General features: G+C 47.8%; 1 protein-coding gene across 1 annotated transcript in view; it reads right to left on the reverse strand.

Moving 5' to 3' along the window:
* Positions 1 to 17,677, reverse strand: part of KIF26B (kinesin family member 26B) — a 552,553-nt gene that overhangs the window by 346,044 nt on the left and 188,832 nt on the right. Inside the window, exon 3 of the mRNA XM_033196023.1 lies at positions 864 to 1,397. Coding sequence (XP_033051914.1) covers positions 864 to 1,397 — 534 coding nt within the window. The remainder of the gene's footprint in view (positions 1 to 863; positions 1,398 to 17,677) is intronic.

Below are 17,677 nucleotides of genomic sequence, written 5' to 3' on the forward strand. Positions count from 1 at the left end.
TTATTTCTATGGGGAAACTTGGGGGCATGTGCTAATTTAAATAACTGAAAAGGAAAAAACATTTTTGGCAGCCCAGTACCAATAGTTCTTAAGGTGAGTTGCAAATAGAAAAGAGTTTGGGTCTGTCAAGTGAGGAGAGGTTAAGAAGGGCGTCTACACCTCTTTTGGAAGGTACAGACAAAGGAAGCAGAGTGCCAACACGGATCACTGTTCCTTCGTATATTTTATTCTTAGCAATGTCCAACATTTCCACAGGTTGCTTTAAAACCATGATTCCTGGGACTCACAATATCCTTCATTCAAAAGCCTCTCACTCATCTGTCTTAATATCTAAAATCTCTGTTAACAGGCACAACAATGATCCCCTACTATATGGCAGATATTGGCCTACATGTCATGCAAACACTACCTTATTTAATTTTCATGACTCACATCCATTTATAAATGAGGGACCTGAGCCTAAGACAGGGCAAACCCCTTGTGACAAGTCACACTGCTAATAAGTGGACAAGTCAGGGCTTGGACCCCAGTCCAAGGATCTCTGTGGCCTACCTCTTCATGGCTATGCCATGTGGTAAACCTGCTGGCTGGGAAGCTGCTGGCATCGTCTGGACCAGCAGGGTCTCTCAGGAAGGAGACACTGAAGAGTGGAGAAAGGGGAGGTGTGGAAGGTTTGGAGGATACAGCAGCACCCTCTCAAAGCAGGCAGGTCTGGGTGGGGCACCTTGATGAGAATTCTGTGGGGGCCACATGGAAACACTAGGCATTGAGTTCCCAGGAGGAGGCAGAGGAAGGAAGTGCTCCTACTTCTCTGCTTTGACTCGAGCCAGCCCTGCTCTTCCTGGCTCACACAGGCTACTTACCTGGTATGGGTACAGGGTGACCCCGTTGGTTCTCGACAGGGACCAGGTGCCATCCAGGTACTGGTGAGCCTGAATGGCCACCGAATTGAGGATGTTCCCATTGCTTGGACTGGTGGCCATCTGGAGGCTGACCTTGGCCTGGTGGGTTGGGGATCCACTCTTCTTTTCCGCCCCATTGCTGACCCCAAGGCTGCTGGGTTTGCTGCTGTGCTTGTTGACAAAGCCTGTGTAGTTGGAGGTGGCATAGGGGGCAGGCACAAAGGCCCAGTCCCTGGGCTGCTGGAGCCCACCCACATGCCGGGACCCCATCAGGGTGGGGATGTTGGAGAGCGGTGGCGGGGAGCCGGGCGAGGCGTCGTAGTGCTCACTGCCAGCTGCCTGCTCCAAGGCCAGCACCATCTGGATGGCCTCCTGCTTCAACTGGTTCAGGTGAGTGGCGCAAATGTCACAGCGGTTGTCCCGGTCATTCCATGCCTTCCGGATGGTGTTGGGGACCTGGAGTTTATCGTGAATCCCAGCCGAGAAAGCAGGGTCCTAGAGAACACAGAAGCAGAGGAAAGGGAGATTCTATAACTCCAAGGCTGCTCAGAGCAAGTCAGTTACCCGGCTTATGAGTTAAGCCCTAGATGTACTCAAAGAGTTTGATAGTTTGATTGGCATTCAACAGAAATGAGAAGCTACATTGGCAGAAAAGCCTCTGTTTTTGATAAACACATTTGACAAATTTAAGAATTTTATAGTGAAAACTTTTAAAAAGAAGTTAAAAAAAACAGACTTCTAAGTATCTTCTTCGCCGGTCAAACAAGTACATTTTTTTGTTTGTTTGTTTTGAGACGGAGTCTCGCCCTGTCTCCCAGGCTGGAGTGCAATGGCATGATCTCGACTCACTGCAACCTTTGCCTCTGGGTTCAATCAGCCTCCCAAGTAGCTGGGACTACAGGCACCCACCACCACGCCCAACTAATTTTTTGTACTTTTAGTAGAGACAGGGTTTCACTGTGTTGGCCAGGATGGTCTTGACCTCCTGAGCTCGTGATCTGCCCGCCTCGGCCTCCCAAAGTGCTGGGATTACAGGCGTGAGTCACAGCGCCTGGCAAGAACATTCTTATTCTTATGTCCACTAAAGAATGATAGCCATCCCTGGGCTCTCCCAAGGTGTTCAATTAGAAGGAACAAACGTTTGTCCAGGCATGATGCGGGGTAAGCACAACTCTGGACCGCTGCACTGAGGCCCCTTGGCCTCCCGTTACCACAGAAAGTTAGTAGCAGATGAAAGTGCGACTTGCAACCTCAAACAGAGATTCTGTTCTAAGAAAACCTTGGCCTTATCAGCATTGTGTGCTCAGTACCACTGGAACAGAAGCAAACCAAACAGATTCTGGCCCAGAGATCCAGCCTGTACCCGTAGCCGAGCAAACCTGTGTAGTAGATTAACTCATGTTTACTATTTGCCCTAGGGAAGCCGGCCATGTCTCTATCCAGGTATCTGATATTCTAACCCACTAAAGCAAAACAGTCCAAGATAGGCTTTCCCTTCAAACTTCATCTAAAACTACTATTACAAAATATCAACTGGGCACAGTGGCTCAGGCCTGGAATCCAAGCACTTAGGGAGGCTGAGGTGGGAGGACTGCTTGAGGCCAGGAGTTCAAAGACCAGCCTGGGCAACATAGTAAGACCCCATCTTTATAAAACATTTAAAAATTAGCCAGGCATTGTGGCACACACCTGTAGCCTCAGCTACTCAGGACAGGAGCCTGAGGTGGGAGAATTGCCTGAGCCCGGGAGTCTGAGGCTGCAGTGAGCTAGGACAGCGTCACTGCACTCCAGCCTGAGCAACCGAGCGAGACATGTCTCTAAAAAAATAATCTTGCCAGGTGCGGTGGCTGGCACCCATAATCCCAGCTACTTGGGAGGCTGAAGCTGAAGGATCCCTTGAGGCCAGAAGTTTGAGACAGGCCTGAGCAACATAGACAGAAAACCTTATAAAATACTATATATTATTATTATATATGTAATATATGTTTATAAAATGTTTATATATAAAATAAAAATCTAGCTCAGAGGCCCATATGAAAAAGAAATCAGAAAATGGATTTAATGAGAACAATGTCGCTTATTTACTTGGCTTGAGGATGACACAGAGAAACGAGCACTAGGAGCTTTCGTTGAGTATCAGATGGTTTCCAGTTCTGCCACTTGTGACACTGGAGTTCTGTAGTGACCTCAGACAACTCACTTAACCTCACCGAACCTCTCGTCTGTCACACAGGGCCATGGCTTTCCTGAAGGTAAGGACCTTCCAGCTCCATGACTCCATTCATGGGGAATGGGGATAGGAGAGTATGGTCTGTGCATACATGAACAGGGCGACGATGCCATTTTGGGGGCTCAACGGTCATTGCAGGTAATGGATAAAGCTCATCTAAAGGCTTATTTCCCTCTAGGACATTAGGGAGAAAATTGGCCCTTCTGAAATTCACTGTTGGCTTGTATGGGGTAGAAGCCCCATCAGAGCTGAAGGCAGTTTGATGAGCTGTAGGCGGGGAGGGAGCTGTGAGGCAGTGAGGGGGGCAGGAAGAACAGCAGTTGGGGGGTGGTTCTTAATTATGATCCATCTTGATTACAGGCTCCAGCTTTTTGTTTTCCCTGTTTAACTACCCTGAATAGCTCCTCAGTGTGCACTGATTAATTGATTAATAAATCAAGAGGCCTCTTTACACTGCAGCAGCAAGGGGTGGCTCAGGAGGGAGACACACAAGACAGCCAGACACAATGATGGGAAGCGGTGGGAGGTTCAGGCTGAGCGAGCCTCGAAACTCATTGAGGAAGTGACGCAAACCATATGAAGCCTGCCTCGAGGTGTCTTCCTCAATGACAGGGCCAGAGAGTCTCTAATCACAACTCAGAGGTGTAGCAGGACCTGAAAGGGCCCCTTAGGGACCGTTCCAGAACACAGCATCACCTGTGTTTACAGATAAACAGGTCCCAGAGGGTTAAAAGCGTGGACTATGCCTCGACTTCTTGACCACCAGTTCATGATTTTTCACTTTAAGCCAAAGAGCCATATCCATCAACAGATTCCTATTCTCCCACAGACACAGAAGGGTTCCAACCCCATGTTTTCACTAGGAAATGTTCATTCATTCGAACGGGATTTATTTGTGCCCCAATATATGCAAAGATACAGTTTCTTGTTTTTCTCACATAACCAATGGCTTATGCTTTCAAGGCACCAAACTGTTTGGTTTCAAAAAGCCTCATATCAGTTGCTTATTTAGAATATTTTTGTTAACCCAATCATACGGAGGAAGTGCCGCAGAAAGGAGGCAGCTCTAAGAGAAGTCATGTCGGCCGGGCGCGGTGGCTCACGCCTGGAATCCCAGCACTTTGGGAGGCTGAGCCGGGCAGATCACAAGGTCAGGAGAGATCGAGACCATCCTGGCCAACATGGTGAAACCCCATTTCTACTAAAATAGGAAAAAATTAGCCAGCCGTGGTGGCGCGCACCTGCAGTCCCAGCTACTCGGGGGGCTGAGGCAGGAGATTCGCTTGAACCCAGGAGGCAGAGGTTGCAGTGAGCCAAGATCATGCCACTGCACTCCAGCCGGGCAACAGAGCAAGATTTCATCTCAAAAAAAAAAAGAGAGAGAGAGAGAAGTCATGTCTGCACATCACAGTTTATTTTCGATGCTAGCCCTTGGAGTCTGGATTTCACTCTGACCTAGGGACACATCCACTCTCCAGAAATCGCATGAGCCACCCCTGGCTCTGAGGGCCCCTCTTCTCTTTCCTCCCTTGATTTTACTCCTCTCCCTTGAAGCACCACCTGCTTTATTCAGCATATTGCCATCTGTGGCTCAGCTGCTGACATTTAATGAGTAGGTATTTTGGTTTCCAGCAAGCCTGCGTTGCCCCAGGCTGGGGCTCTGAGGGTGCACGAGAACAATACCCGTGCTCTGGGAGTTCACAGTCCAGGGGGCCTTCTTGGTTCCTGGACTACCCAACGCCACATGCCTCTGCTGCCACCTCCAGCCCAGTCTGTAGTGACTCACAGGACCAATCCATATACATGGAGCTCAGTGCTCCCCCGGAGTTCACAAGACATCAGCACCAACTCCCGCCCCTCACACCTGTCCTCCACTTACACCTGTGCCAGCCAAAGCAAGCCCAGCAAGCGCCAACACCGCCATTCAGCACAGCTGGGCCCACCAGCCATACGACCACCACAGACAGCCAGGAAGTAGCCAAAAACCCATTCCTCTCTCATCCAGGGAAAAGCTGAGATTGAGGGTCTTTAAAGAAAACGCGGTTGCTGGCTGACGTCAGAGGTGTTTTTTCAATGAAGCTACCGTTGATCTAAAACCCTTTGTGAGTTCTTATCATCAAAAGGCCTCAGCAAATCAAGTGCTTCTCCACACATTATACTAAACATTTTAGTACAACTCAAGAACTTCAAAAAGGAACGGTCAACAGCCATAGCTTACAGAAAGTAAGTGGTGAAATAAAGAAGATACCGTCGCCCTGGCTGGAGTGCAGCGGTGCGATCTCGGCTCACTGCAACCTCCGCCTCCCCGGTTCAAGCGATTCTCCTGCCTCAGCATCCTGAGTAGCTGGGATTACAGGCACGCACCACCACACCCAGCTCATTTTTGTATTTTTAGTAGAGATGGGGTTTCACCATGTTGGCCAGGATGGTCTTGATCTCTTGACCTCGTGATGCGCCCGCCTCAGCCTCCCAAAGTGCTGGGATTACAGGCGTGAGCCACCGCACCCGGCCCTTCCTCAGGAAGATTTTGTTGGTCGATGCTTATCAGCTCCCTGACCTTTGCACCTCACGTTCCGCCTGTGCTTGATGGGCTGTGAAGGACGAAGGAGACACAGAGGGTTATTCTCACCCAGAGTATGTCTCACCACGAGACTCTCTTCACCCCGTTTTCATGCTGAATCTACACAGCAGGAGTTTACCGGCGGCCGGTGGAATGTCAGTGTCCTTGATTCCTGTTGTTCATGGAGCTCCCAGACCTACACACAGGCATGCGACCATCGCAGAGGGAAGCCCACCGCAGAGGGAAGACCACCGCAGAGGGAAGCCGGGAACCAATCAGAATGCCTGACAAAGGAATCACGTCCCATGGCTCCAGGTGGGGAAGTCACCACCCTCAAGGTTCTATCGTTCACACTGACACAACATGTACATGGATGAACATCCCCAAGCGGCTCACTCTGATTGGCAAAGAGGACACAAGCACAGCGCGTTCTCGGAAGATGGGGAAAGAAGAGGGAGGGATATTTGAAAGAACACAGGGTGTGTTAGAATGAGGGTTTGCTCCAGGTGAGGCCTGAGACAGCCAAAATAACAACTGCAGTAGTGACAGCAATGAGGCCATGCCCTGAGATAGCAAGTGCACCCCTGCACCCCTGCTTAATCGCCTGCACTCCTGCACCCCTGCTTGATCGCCTGCACCCCTGCTTGGTTAGCATAAAACTCAGGTCTGAACCCAAGGTTTGTCATTGTTGTTCCCAGTCTGTTTTGTAAGCCAACAGCCCTTCACCCAGTGACGAGGATCACACATGAACACTGCGCTGAGCACGTGAACGCACTGAATGTAAAGGCATAAAGACACGCTGGGTAATAAGTTCACGAGACAAAAAAAAGAAAAAAGTACCCTCCAGAGGAAGAAATGTTAAATGTCAGACCGCAGTTGTTCTACATATGAAATCAAATTATCCTGGGATGCAGCGGCTGTGCCCAGCCTAAGTGATTCTGCTCGGGATGACTGCAGAGAGAGGTGGTCCCATGAATGACTTCAGTTTGAATGATCGTGTTCCGCAAGTGAGGCAGCCGGGAGGGCCAAAGGCTGGTGGGAATGCAATTAATAGCACTGCTTGCTGCAACATGTGAAAAAAGTATTGCGGATGGCAAGACTTTTCCACTTCAAAAGAAAAGGGAGATGTTTAATTAGAACTTAACGTGATTAAGAGCGATTCATAAATTACTCAAAAGAATGGGTGAGGCATTTCTCATCACAACCCCTGAAAATGCTTTTATTTATTGATTTTTGAGACAGAGTCTTGCTCTGTTGCCCAGGCTGGAGAGCAGTGGTGTAATTTTGGCTCATTGCATCAAGCAATTCTCTCGCCTCAGCCTCCCAAGCAGATGGGACTACAGGCGTTCACCGCCATGCCTGGATAATTGTTTTGTATTTTTAGTACCAATGGAGTTTTACCATGTTGGCCAGGCTGGTCTTGAACTCCTGACCTCAGGTGATCTGCTCACCTCAGCCTCCCAAAGTTCTGGGATTACAGGCATGAGCCACTTTGCCCAGCCAGTTTTTATGTCTAGGTCTCATCTTTTCCAACTAGATGGTATGGACAGCGTTGAGTACTTTGAAAACTTTTGGTTAAGGGTATGGAAGGTTCGAGTCCTGCCTCTATTACTTAGTAGCTGAGTGACCAGGAGCCATTTTTCACAAATCTATCCAAGCTTCAGTCTCCTTATGGGAGTTGATAATTATACTTATTTTATTGAGTTAAGAAAGAATTAAATGTGATAATATGTGCAACATTTTTAGCACAGACCTGGTCCTTGGTAAATGCTAAATAAATGGTAGTAATTATTATCACCGTTAAATAAATGGTAGTAATTATTATCAATGTGACTAGTCTCAGTATCTAATACAGTAACTTGTATCAATTTAGACCTTCATATAATGGTGGTGATGAGGATAAGGAGGATGGTGACAATGATTTTAGGGTTTTCTTTTATCTAGGAGGATTTAGCGCTTTTGCAATTAAGAACAGAGAGGATGATAAAGAAAGGAACATATGATGTTCACTTAACCACATCCTACATCTGGTCAAGTCAAAGCCTTCTTGAAAGAAATCAGGCCGGGCATGGTGGCTCACACCTGGAATCCCAGCACTTTGGGAGGCTGAGGCGGGTGGATCACTTGAGGTCAAGAGTTTGAGACCAGCCTGGCCAACATGGAGAAACCCCATCTCTACTAAAAATAGAAAAATTAGCCAGGCGTGGTGGTAGGTGCCTGTAATCCCAGCTACTCAGGTGGCTGAGGCACGAGAATTGCTTGAACCTGGGAGGCGGAGGTTGCAGTGAACTGAGATCATGCCACTGCACTCCAGCCTGGGCGACAGAGTGAGACCCTGTCTCAGAATAAAAAAAGAAAGAAAAAAATCACAATAGGCTGGGTGCAGTGGCTCACACCTGTAATCCCAGCACTTTGGGAGCCCAAAGCCAGGCAGGTGGATCACTTGAGCCAGGAGTTCGAGATCAGCCTGGACAACATGAGGAAAACCCATCTCTACCAAAAAAAAAAAAAAAAAAAACACACAAAATAATACTGGGTTCCTGGAGTTCCTGAGCTGACACCTCTGAGCGTGGCCTGAATGACTCTCAGCTTCCTTCTCTATTTTAAAAGATGAAACACTCCAAGAGGCGTTCATTTCCATGGAACTAAGAATCTGATACTTCTCATTGTAACAGCCCACTGAAAATTCCTCATTTCTCCCGCAAGAGTGAGTAATGCTTCATGGAGTCTTTGCTAGATGTCCGATTCGAATCACAGACCCAGCAACTAACTGGTCAGTGTCTCCTAGGAGTTGCCAACCTTTTCCCAGGAGATGTAGAAAGAGAAACCTGGGCCGGATGCGGTGGCTCACTCTTGTAACCCTCGCCCTTTGGGAGGCCGAGCAGGAGGATCACTTGAGGTCAGGGGTTCGAGACCAGCCTGGCCAACATAGTGAAACCTTCTCTACTAAAAATACAAAAATTAGCCAGGCATGGTGGTGCGTGCATGTAATCCCAGCTACCCAGGAGGTTGAGGCAGGAGAATCGCCGGAACGCAGGAGGCGGAGGCTGCAGTGAGCCGAGACTGCGCCACTGCACTCCAGCCTGAGCAACACAGCGTGACTGTCTCAAGAAAAAAAAAGAAAAAAAGAGAAACCTGATTTCACATCAGCGTATCTTCAACCCTGAAAATCCTTGTTCTCCAGTCTATTCCTTGGCTGTGGGGAAACAGGATCCCTTCACAAATAGATTCAGAGCTTAAGATGGGAAAGTAGATTCTTATTACAAACTTAAAATGTTTCCCTTAACTTTAAAGTTCATGCTCAACATGACACAAAAATAAAGTGCTGAACTATACACATAAAAGCACTAATCAAGATTATAGTAGAATGCACTAAAATATTACTTTTAAATTCCTAAAGCCTATCTAGACTAGATGTATTTTTTACATATAGGCTTTAATGCGCCAGCAGGCAGCAAATGGAATTATTTTCAATCTGCAAGTAGTTGTCTTAGTCTAAGGCTATTAAGGATTCTGTTAATTATGTAATTATGAAATTGCTTAATGTTTCTTTTTCTTTTAATTGATTTCATATGCATGAAATACTGCATAAATGTACTTGGCTGTGTTTTCTTGTTTTGTTTTGTTTTTGAGACACAGTCTTGCTCTGTCACCCAGGCTGGAGTGCAATGGAGTGATCTCCGGCTCACTGCAAGCTCCGCCTCCTGGGTTCACGCCATTCTCCTGCCTCAGCCTCCCAAGCAGCTGGGACTACAGGTGCCGCCACCAGGCCCAGCTGATTTTTTGTATTTTTATTGGAGACAGGGTTTCACTGTGCTAACCAGGATGGTCTCGATCACCTGACCTCGTGATCCGCCCTTGGATGTGTTTTCTTAAACTTACTACAAAAAGATTAAATACCTAAAATTTGGTGGTGTTGCCATTGTTTTCAAAAGGTAAAATTTTGGCCCGGAGTGGTGGCTCACTCCTGTAATCCCTGCACTTTTGGAGACTGAGGTGGGCAGATCCCTTGAGCTCTGAAGTTTGAGACCAGCCTGGGCAACAGGGTGAAATCCCATCTCTACAAAAAATACAAAAATGAGCCAGGTGTGGTGGTGCATGCCTTTAGTCCCAGCTACTCAGGAGGCTGAGGTGGGAGGATCCCTTGAGCCCAGGAGGCTGAGGATGCAGCAAGCTATGATGGCGCCTCTGCCATCTAGCCTAGGCAATAGAGTGAGACCATGTCTCAACACAAAAAACAAAAAAGATGGAATGTTAACAAATAAATCATTTGACCATGTCCTACAACAAATGTAAGTGCTTGCATCATTCCCTTGTGACCTAACTAACCCTTGTGGCCCTACACAATTTTCTTCAGGCCACCTTGTCACACGTCCCTCACTTCCCCCAGGAGCGCCTGCACCAGCCTCCCTCTGTCCCATGGAAGCCCCTACATTTCCCAGCCTCTGCACCTCCGCATTGGTTCCTGCCCTGATGTTAACTCCCTCTCTCCCTCATCAAGCACGAGAAAACTTTCGGGGGTAATGGATACATGCAGTATTGTAATTGTGGAGATAGCGTCCTGGGTGGACACATATGTCCAAAAATACCAAAGTGTATGCTTTAAATGTGTACCGTTCACTGGATGTGAATGGCGAATTATGTACCACACTAAAAAACCAGTCTTGTTCATTCATCCTAAGGCCCAGCTCTTCCGTGAAGTCTGACTCCGAGAAGAGATGTCTCCCTTCGCTGCTTCACTGACTGTCACAGTGCGTCTCTGAGTCATTCATGGCACTCAGCAAACATTTCCTTACTAGAGCTGTACATGTTCTATCTCCACCATCACGGTAAATTCCTAGGGGGCAGAAACTGTGCCGTAATTTGAATAGTAATGGTAACTTCTACTCTTGGCCCCCTGGAGTCCACTCTTAAGACAGCAGCCAAGGTGATCCTTTTAAATCTTAAATCTGAACCTGGCAGTCCTCAGCTTAAAATCCTCCCCTGGCCCCCACCCTACTTCCTTCAGAGTCAAAGTCAATGTCCCTGCCATGGGTTCTGCAGGACTCGGCCTCCTGGTCCCTCTCTGCCCTCAGCTCCTCTCTGCCCACCTGCTCCCTGACTCAGCCTGCACCAGCCATGAAAGCCTTCCGGCTGTTCCTTGAACACACCAGGAATGTCCACTCCCAGCTCAGTGATGTACTTGCTGTTCCTCCTGCAAAGAATACTTTCACCTGCAGATATCTGTGCCTGACCATCTCCTACCAGCTTCAAGGTCTCAAGGGTCACCTTTTCAATGAGGCCTCCTGGATCATCTAATGACAGTTGCAAACTGGCCCCAACACTCCCTAACCACCTTTCTCTGCTTTAATTCTCTCTACAGCATGGCCCCCTTCTAACTAGATTCCGCTCATTGTCTGTTTCCCCCTGCAAAATCTAAACTAGGTGACAGCAGGGACATTTGTCTGTGTTGTCCACCGCTGAATGTGTCATGCCTAGAATAATGCGTGAAGTCAAGCAGGCACACAGAAGCCATGTGTCGCATGAATCGATGACTCGATGAATCCATTTTCAGTGAGAGAGGTTCCCACATCAATTAGCTTCATCTTTCTTAGGAATTTTTTAATTTTTTTTTTCTTTTGAGACAGTCTCACTCTCTCGCCCAGGCTGGAGTGCAATGGTGCAATTTTGGCTCACTGCAACCTCTGCCTCCCAGGTTCAAGCAATTCTCCTGCCTCAACCTCCCGAGTACCCTGGGACTACAGGCGCCCGCCACCACGCCCAGCTAATTTTTGTACTTTTAGTAGAGACAGAGTTTCACCATGTTGACCAAGCTGCTCTCGAACTCCTGATCTCAAGTGATCCACCCACCTCAGCCTCCCAAAGTGCTGGGATTACAGGCATGAGCCGCCACGCCTGGACTTTCTTAGGAATTTTTATCCCTTTTTGCTTTTGTCACGTTTGCCTTTTTTTTTTTGCTTGTTTTTTTTTGTTGTTGTTGTTGTCTTTTTTGCTTGTTTCTGCTAGGCTTTATAGTATCCTGGGAGGACTGGGAGGGCGTGTGTGTTCAGAAAACCCTCTAGGGCCTGCCTGTTTCTCAAAGTGTGACCTCACCACGCTCCCTGTGCAGAGTCACCAGTGAGGCAGGTTTCCAGGCCCCCTCTCAGACCCCCTGTATCAGAATCTCTGGGGAGCCGGGCTCTGGAATCTGCTGCACCTCAGGTGACGGTGTGGTGTGCTGTCACAGAGGAGGGGATGGGAAGGAAGACCGAGGGGAAGCAGGGAGAAGGAAGAAGTAGACAGGGACATCTGCCTCTCCTGTTCAAGTACCTAACCCCAGCCGTGGCCTTCAGACAGGAGCTGAGGATTTCAGGAGACACTCTGCCCTCCACCCAATGAATTGCAACTCCTCCAAACACCTGAGCTTGAGGGCTGCTGTTTTTCATAAAAAATAATTCAAGACGATGATAAATAGCCCTGGAGACACAGCCCGCAGACTAAAGGTAGAATGCAGATGTCTTTTCGCCAAATTCTCTCCCTACTCCAGCGGTTCTTTTTCTTTTTTTTTTTTTTGAGACGGAGTCTCGCTCTGTCGCCCAGGCTGGAGTAAGCGGCGCCATCTGGGCTCACTGCAAGCTCCGCCTCCCAGGTTCACGCCATTCTCCTGCCTCAGCCTCCCGAGTAGCTGGGACTACAGGCGCCCGTCAGCACGCCTGGCTAATTTTTTTTTGTATTTTTTAGTAGAGACGGGGTTTCACCGTGTTAACCAGGATGGTCTCGATCTCCTGACCTCATGATCCGCCCACCTCGGCCTCCCAAAGTGCTGGGATTACAGCCTTGAGCCACCGTGCCCGGCCTCCAGCGGTTCTTAACCGTTGGTAAGTTTTTTAAATTCTTTCTTCCTTTTTTTGAGACAGGGTCTCACTGTGTTGCCCAGGCTGAAGTGCAGTGGTGTGATCACGGCTCATTGCAACCTCGCTCTCCTGGGCTCAGATGTTCCTCCCACCTCAGCCTCCCAGATAGCTGGGACTACAGCTGCAGGCCACCATGTCCAGCTCATTTTTGTATTTTTTGTAGAGATGGAGTTTTGCCATGTTGTCCAGGCTGGAGCCGGTGATTTTGATACTCAGGGGACATCAGGAAATACCTGGAGACATTTTTGGTTGTCACAACTGGGAGAGGGCTACTGACCTCTAGTGAGTAGAGGCCAGGGATGCGGCTAAACATCTTACACTGCGCAGGGCACCACCCCGTATCCCAGCACCTGAAAGAAAGAATCACCGGCTGGGCACAGTGGCTCATGCCTGTAATCCCAGCACTTTGGGAGGCCTGCAGGTCACCTGAGGTCAGGAGTTCAAGACCAGCCTGGCCAACATGGTGAAACCGCCCCCTCCGTCCCTACTAAAAAACAACAACAACAAAAAAAAATTAGCTGGGTGTGGTGGTGGGTGCCTGTAGTCCCAGACACTCAGGAGGCTGAGGCAGGAGAATCTATTGAACCTGAAAGGCGGAGCTTGCAGTGAGCCAAGATCACGCCAATGCACTCCAGCCTGGGTGACAGAGCAAGACTCCGTCTAAAAAAAAAAACATCATCATCATCATCAAGTCCTAGATGTCTGTGGGGTCAAGGGTGAAATCTGGGCCTAGGTGCTCTCCTGATTCCCTCTCACCTGCTCTCATTGGAGATGAATCTCGATGCAGGACAGCAAGTTGGGTGTTCTAAACCCAGAAGCCAATGCTGGCTCTCCTCTACCTCAGTGTGCCTTAGTGTGGAGGTACTGAACTCTCAACAGCACGCTCTCTTAATATTTTGACTCTTCCGTTGTAGCTGGCAATGGGGTTAGAATGGTGGGTGAGTGTGGCCACGCCCAAGATGGACACAGCGCCCCCTGGCTATGAAAACCCCGCAGGCTGGTGGAATGCAGATCCTGACCGCCTGGCCCAGCCTCCAACTCCCCTCATCTGGCTACACAGGCCATTGCCCTTCCTGGTGACACAGGCACCGCTGACAGTGTCACCAGCTGTTTACAATAGTGGAGTGGAAGAGGCTGATGCGGCCCTGAGGTCCTGGCCATGTGAAACCGTGGATCTGGTTCATGGCTGACGAGGCTGGTCACTGGGCCTGTCATTGGCATCTCTGCCTCTTGGCCTGGGTTTGAGAGGGGACAGCCGAGGTGGCTTTTACTATGAAATCACTTCAAGCCTCTGGCTGGATTTATATCCTGGTAACTTTGCAGTTTCCTTCTCAGAGAAGCAAAACCAAAGCCATGATAAGGCAAAGTCATCTTGAAGATATAATTTGGTACAATTCTAGAGAAAACCAAAAATCGCTTTGTTCCCTCATAAAACCACATTTATGTAGCTCAGACTTCGTGCCAGACTGTGCCAGGATGGGCTTGGTGGGGGGGTCATGACGCCTTTGGCGGGAGGTGCCCCAGGCTGAGGAGGATCCTTTAGAGGATGAGGACCTGAGCTGCACGCTTTTGTTTTCACTCACACACATCAGAAATAACAACACAGCCTTCAGCAGAGGATGCAAAATCCTGGCAACATCTGAACTTGGGGGTCTGTATTCACAACTAACGACTCCAAGACCCACCTGTGAGGTCCCGAATTTCACCGTCCATCCTGAGACATCTTGTTTGCTTATTTGGGGACTGATGAACTAATCATCGGCTACTCAGCCACACTTCTTACCCATCTTTCTTCCGGCTCATTTTCCAGACCCTCCATGCAGACAGGGAAATGCACTCAGCTAAGTTTATCCCAATGCACAGGTCAGAAAAGATAAAGCCGGAAGTGGCTCAGTGTCTTCCCAGGTCTACAGTAAGATCCATGTCCTGTGTGCTCTGTCCCACACTTGTGAGAATACATGTGAGGAGTCAATTCCTTGCCCTCCTCCCCTCACTGCTGTGGTGACCAGGAAGAGGAGTGGGATTTTCCAGAAGGACAAACCGACAGAGTCCCACATCATTTGAACTTCCATTATAAGCCACTTATCAGCCAAGGAAAGAGGAACATTCAGTGCTTGGGAGATAGTTACCCAGGAAGACTTCACACGCATATCCACTGGGATCTTGGAATTGTCTCCAAGCAGCGGATCAAAGACCAGAGATGTCCCCTCTCGGGCAGATCTGGTGGCTCCTCCTGCACAACCTGTGGTCAGTTTTCCTCAGAGACCATACATACCTGGGATCCTGGAGCAGGGCCTCAGTGTTCCGTGACCAATAAAATGGGAAGTACCCCCAGGGCATGGCTGGCTAGAAACACACTTGGGATACAGCTTAACCCGGGCTTTCACGGCCCCAGGTCACATACAAGAGTCTACGCATGGTCAAAGGTCAGCTGTGGGGACCGCATGCCTGCTCAGGAGACAGCAGCCGAGAGGACGAGAAGGACACTTTGCACTAGGATGAGACTGGAATGAACATGTGCTTCGGGATTGGCAGAATGTTCGGTGGCCCAAGACGTAAGGCAGACTTCAGAAAAGGTCAAAGGGTTTCCTGGCGGTCTGTGAAGCCCCATAAGGACCTGCTGCTTGCGGAGCCCTTCGTTATCCAGAGGGGGCTGAACTAACACCGGTGAAGTCACTAGACCTCCAGTAGGAAGAAGGAGAACCTGATTTGGCAAGATCTGTGTCTTCATGTGGCCACTGACCAGATGAATGACTCTGTTATGCCCAGAAGGTCCTCAGCCCTGTACACACCTCTGAACAGGCTAAGCTACCCCAGACTCAGGCGGGTCCACCAACCTGGACAACTCCAGCCCAGCAGTCTTCAGAACCACTGGTTGAATTTCCTTAGGGAAAATGTGATGTGCAATATTTATGTAAAAATATATATATATATATATATTCTCTGCACTTTTTTATACTCCCAATGATGTGGTCAGGAGGATGCTCTAAGACAAAGCCTTTGGGAGTATGATTTTGTAACTAGGTTTTAGGTGCAATTCCTTACTGATTTTTCACAAAAGCTTGTTCTCAAAGGACTGCAGAATTGTGTTCATTATGCTTCAAACAAAGATATGCTCAATATTAACTCCACTGTGTTTAGAAGCTGAAAATAGAGCCCAGCTATAGACAGTGGCTTGATTAATACCAGATCTTTCCACATTATTATTTACAAGGAGAGTTTTAGTTGCTTTTTCTGCAAATAGTATAACCTGATTTATTGTTAACTATGCCTGGCCATTTTTCTTAGAACCTAATTCATTAAGCCAGTATTACTGAGACATTATGAAAAAACCTTTAAATCTGAGGCAGTTAATATCAGAGTGAGTTTTGTTGGGTTTTTGCTTTTTTTTTTTTTTTTTGAGTTTATTTCTCTTAAACAAATCAACATTAATGAGTACCGTGTGTTTCATAGGTTCAGGGATGTGGTAAAACAGGATTATTCAAGTTTGTCTTTTAAAATTATTGTGGTCCTTTAGTAAAACAACCTGTTAATGTTATTATTTAAATTATTTCCATCCATTACCATCAATGGAAAACATGCTGTAAAATCTCCTGGGATCTTTTATTACAGTTTCAGGGACATTTACAAGTGTCTTAAAACTTAAAGGAAGAGGAAAGAAGATATACCTTTATGATTTTATTCAATTGTCAATGTGAATCTATTTACAATCAAAGAAATTTACTTTAAAAAAAACCAAGCACATGGAGTTTTGAAAGACATATGTCTATGCCTTCCCTGTGGCAACTTCATTCATTCATTCAACAGAATATTTATTGAGCACCTATTATACCCAGCCGTGCAACAGAGCCATGAACAAATCAAGGTGCCTGCTCTCAAGGAGGTCTCTTCTGGAGCAAAACCAGTAAACAAGCACACACAGGTCATGTCACGTGTGACCTATGGAGAACAGGAAGGCAGGGCATGGGAAAAGGGACTTTGCGAATTGGAGTGAGGGCCTTTTCCACAGCATGCTCAGAGTTGGCCTCTCTATTCAGGGACACCTGAGCAGAGACCAGAAGGCAGTGAGGCCATGAGCCACAGCAGGCATCGTGGGGAAGCGACCCAGTCAGGGAGGCAGGTAGACATGAAGGACTGGGTGGGGGCGAGTTGGCACAACTGGGAACAGCAGAGGCTGGTGTGGCTGGAGTGGGATGAATGAGGAGGGGAGATGGTTGGGCATGAGGTCAGAGAGACCACTGTAAACTGAACGTTGTGTCCCCCCACAGAATTCATATATTGAAACCTAGTCCCCAGTGTGATGGCTGGAGGTTAAGCCTTTGGAAGCTGATCAGGTCATGAGGGCAGAGCCATTAGGAATGGCATTAGTGCCCTTATGCAAGGGGACCCAGAGAGCTTCCTCGCCCCTTCTGCTGTGTGAAAACACAATCATGCCCCATCTATGAACAAGAGGGCCCTCCTCAGACACTAAAGTTGCTGGTGTCTTGGTCTTGGACTTCCCAGTCTCCAGAACTGTAAGAAATACATACATTTCTGTCGTTTACAAGCTGCCCAGTCTGTGGTGTTTTTTTTTTTTGTAGCAGCCTGAGCAGACTAAGACCAACAGTCTCAAGTTCAGGGTCAAGGTCCAGGCTAGGGATACAATTTGCATATCAATAATATATTGATAGCATTGGAAGTTACAGGACGGGGAGGGATGACATATGGAGTCAGTGCAAGTAGAGCAAAGGTATGAAGAATGAGCATTCCAGGATTTATTTAGAGCAGATGAGAGGAAACCAGCACAAGATACTGAGAAGGAATAGGTAGTGAGCTAAAAGGAGAAATCAAAAATTGATGTTCAAAAAACAAGGCAAAGAAAGTCATCCAGGAAGGAGGGAATGAGCTACGGGCAAATGCTGTAGATAGATCAAGTAAAATGAGGACTGAGAATTGACCCTAGAATAGTGACTGGCACATAGTAGGTGGTCAACAAATATTTGTAGAATGAATGAACGTGTTATAATGATCAGATCACAATTATTATCTATTACAAATGTTATTTAGTATTGATTATCATCAGTGACCTTCCTAAGAGCTTTTCATTGAGTGG

Source organism: Trachypithecus francoisi, unplaced genomic scaffold, assembly GCF_009764315.1.
Source record: "Trachypithecus francoisi isolate TF-2019V2 unplaced genomic scaffold, Tfra_2.0 Lachesis_group5, whole genome shotgun sequence".
Classification (NCBI taxonomy): Eukaryota; Metazoa; Chordata; class Mammalia; order Primates; family Cercopithecidae; genus Trachypithecus; species Trachypithecus francoisi.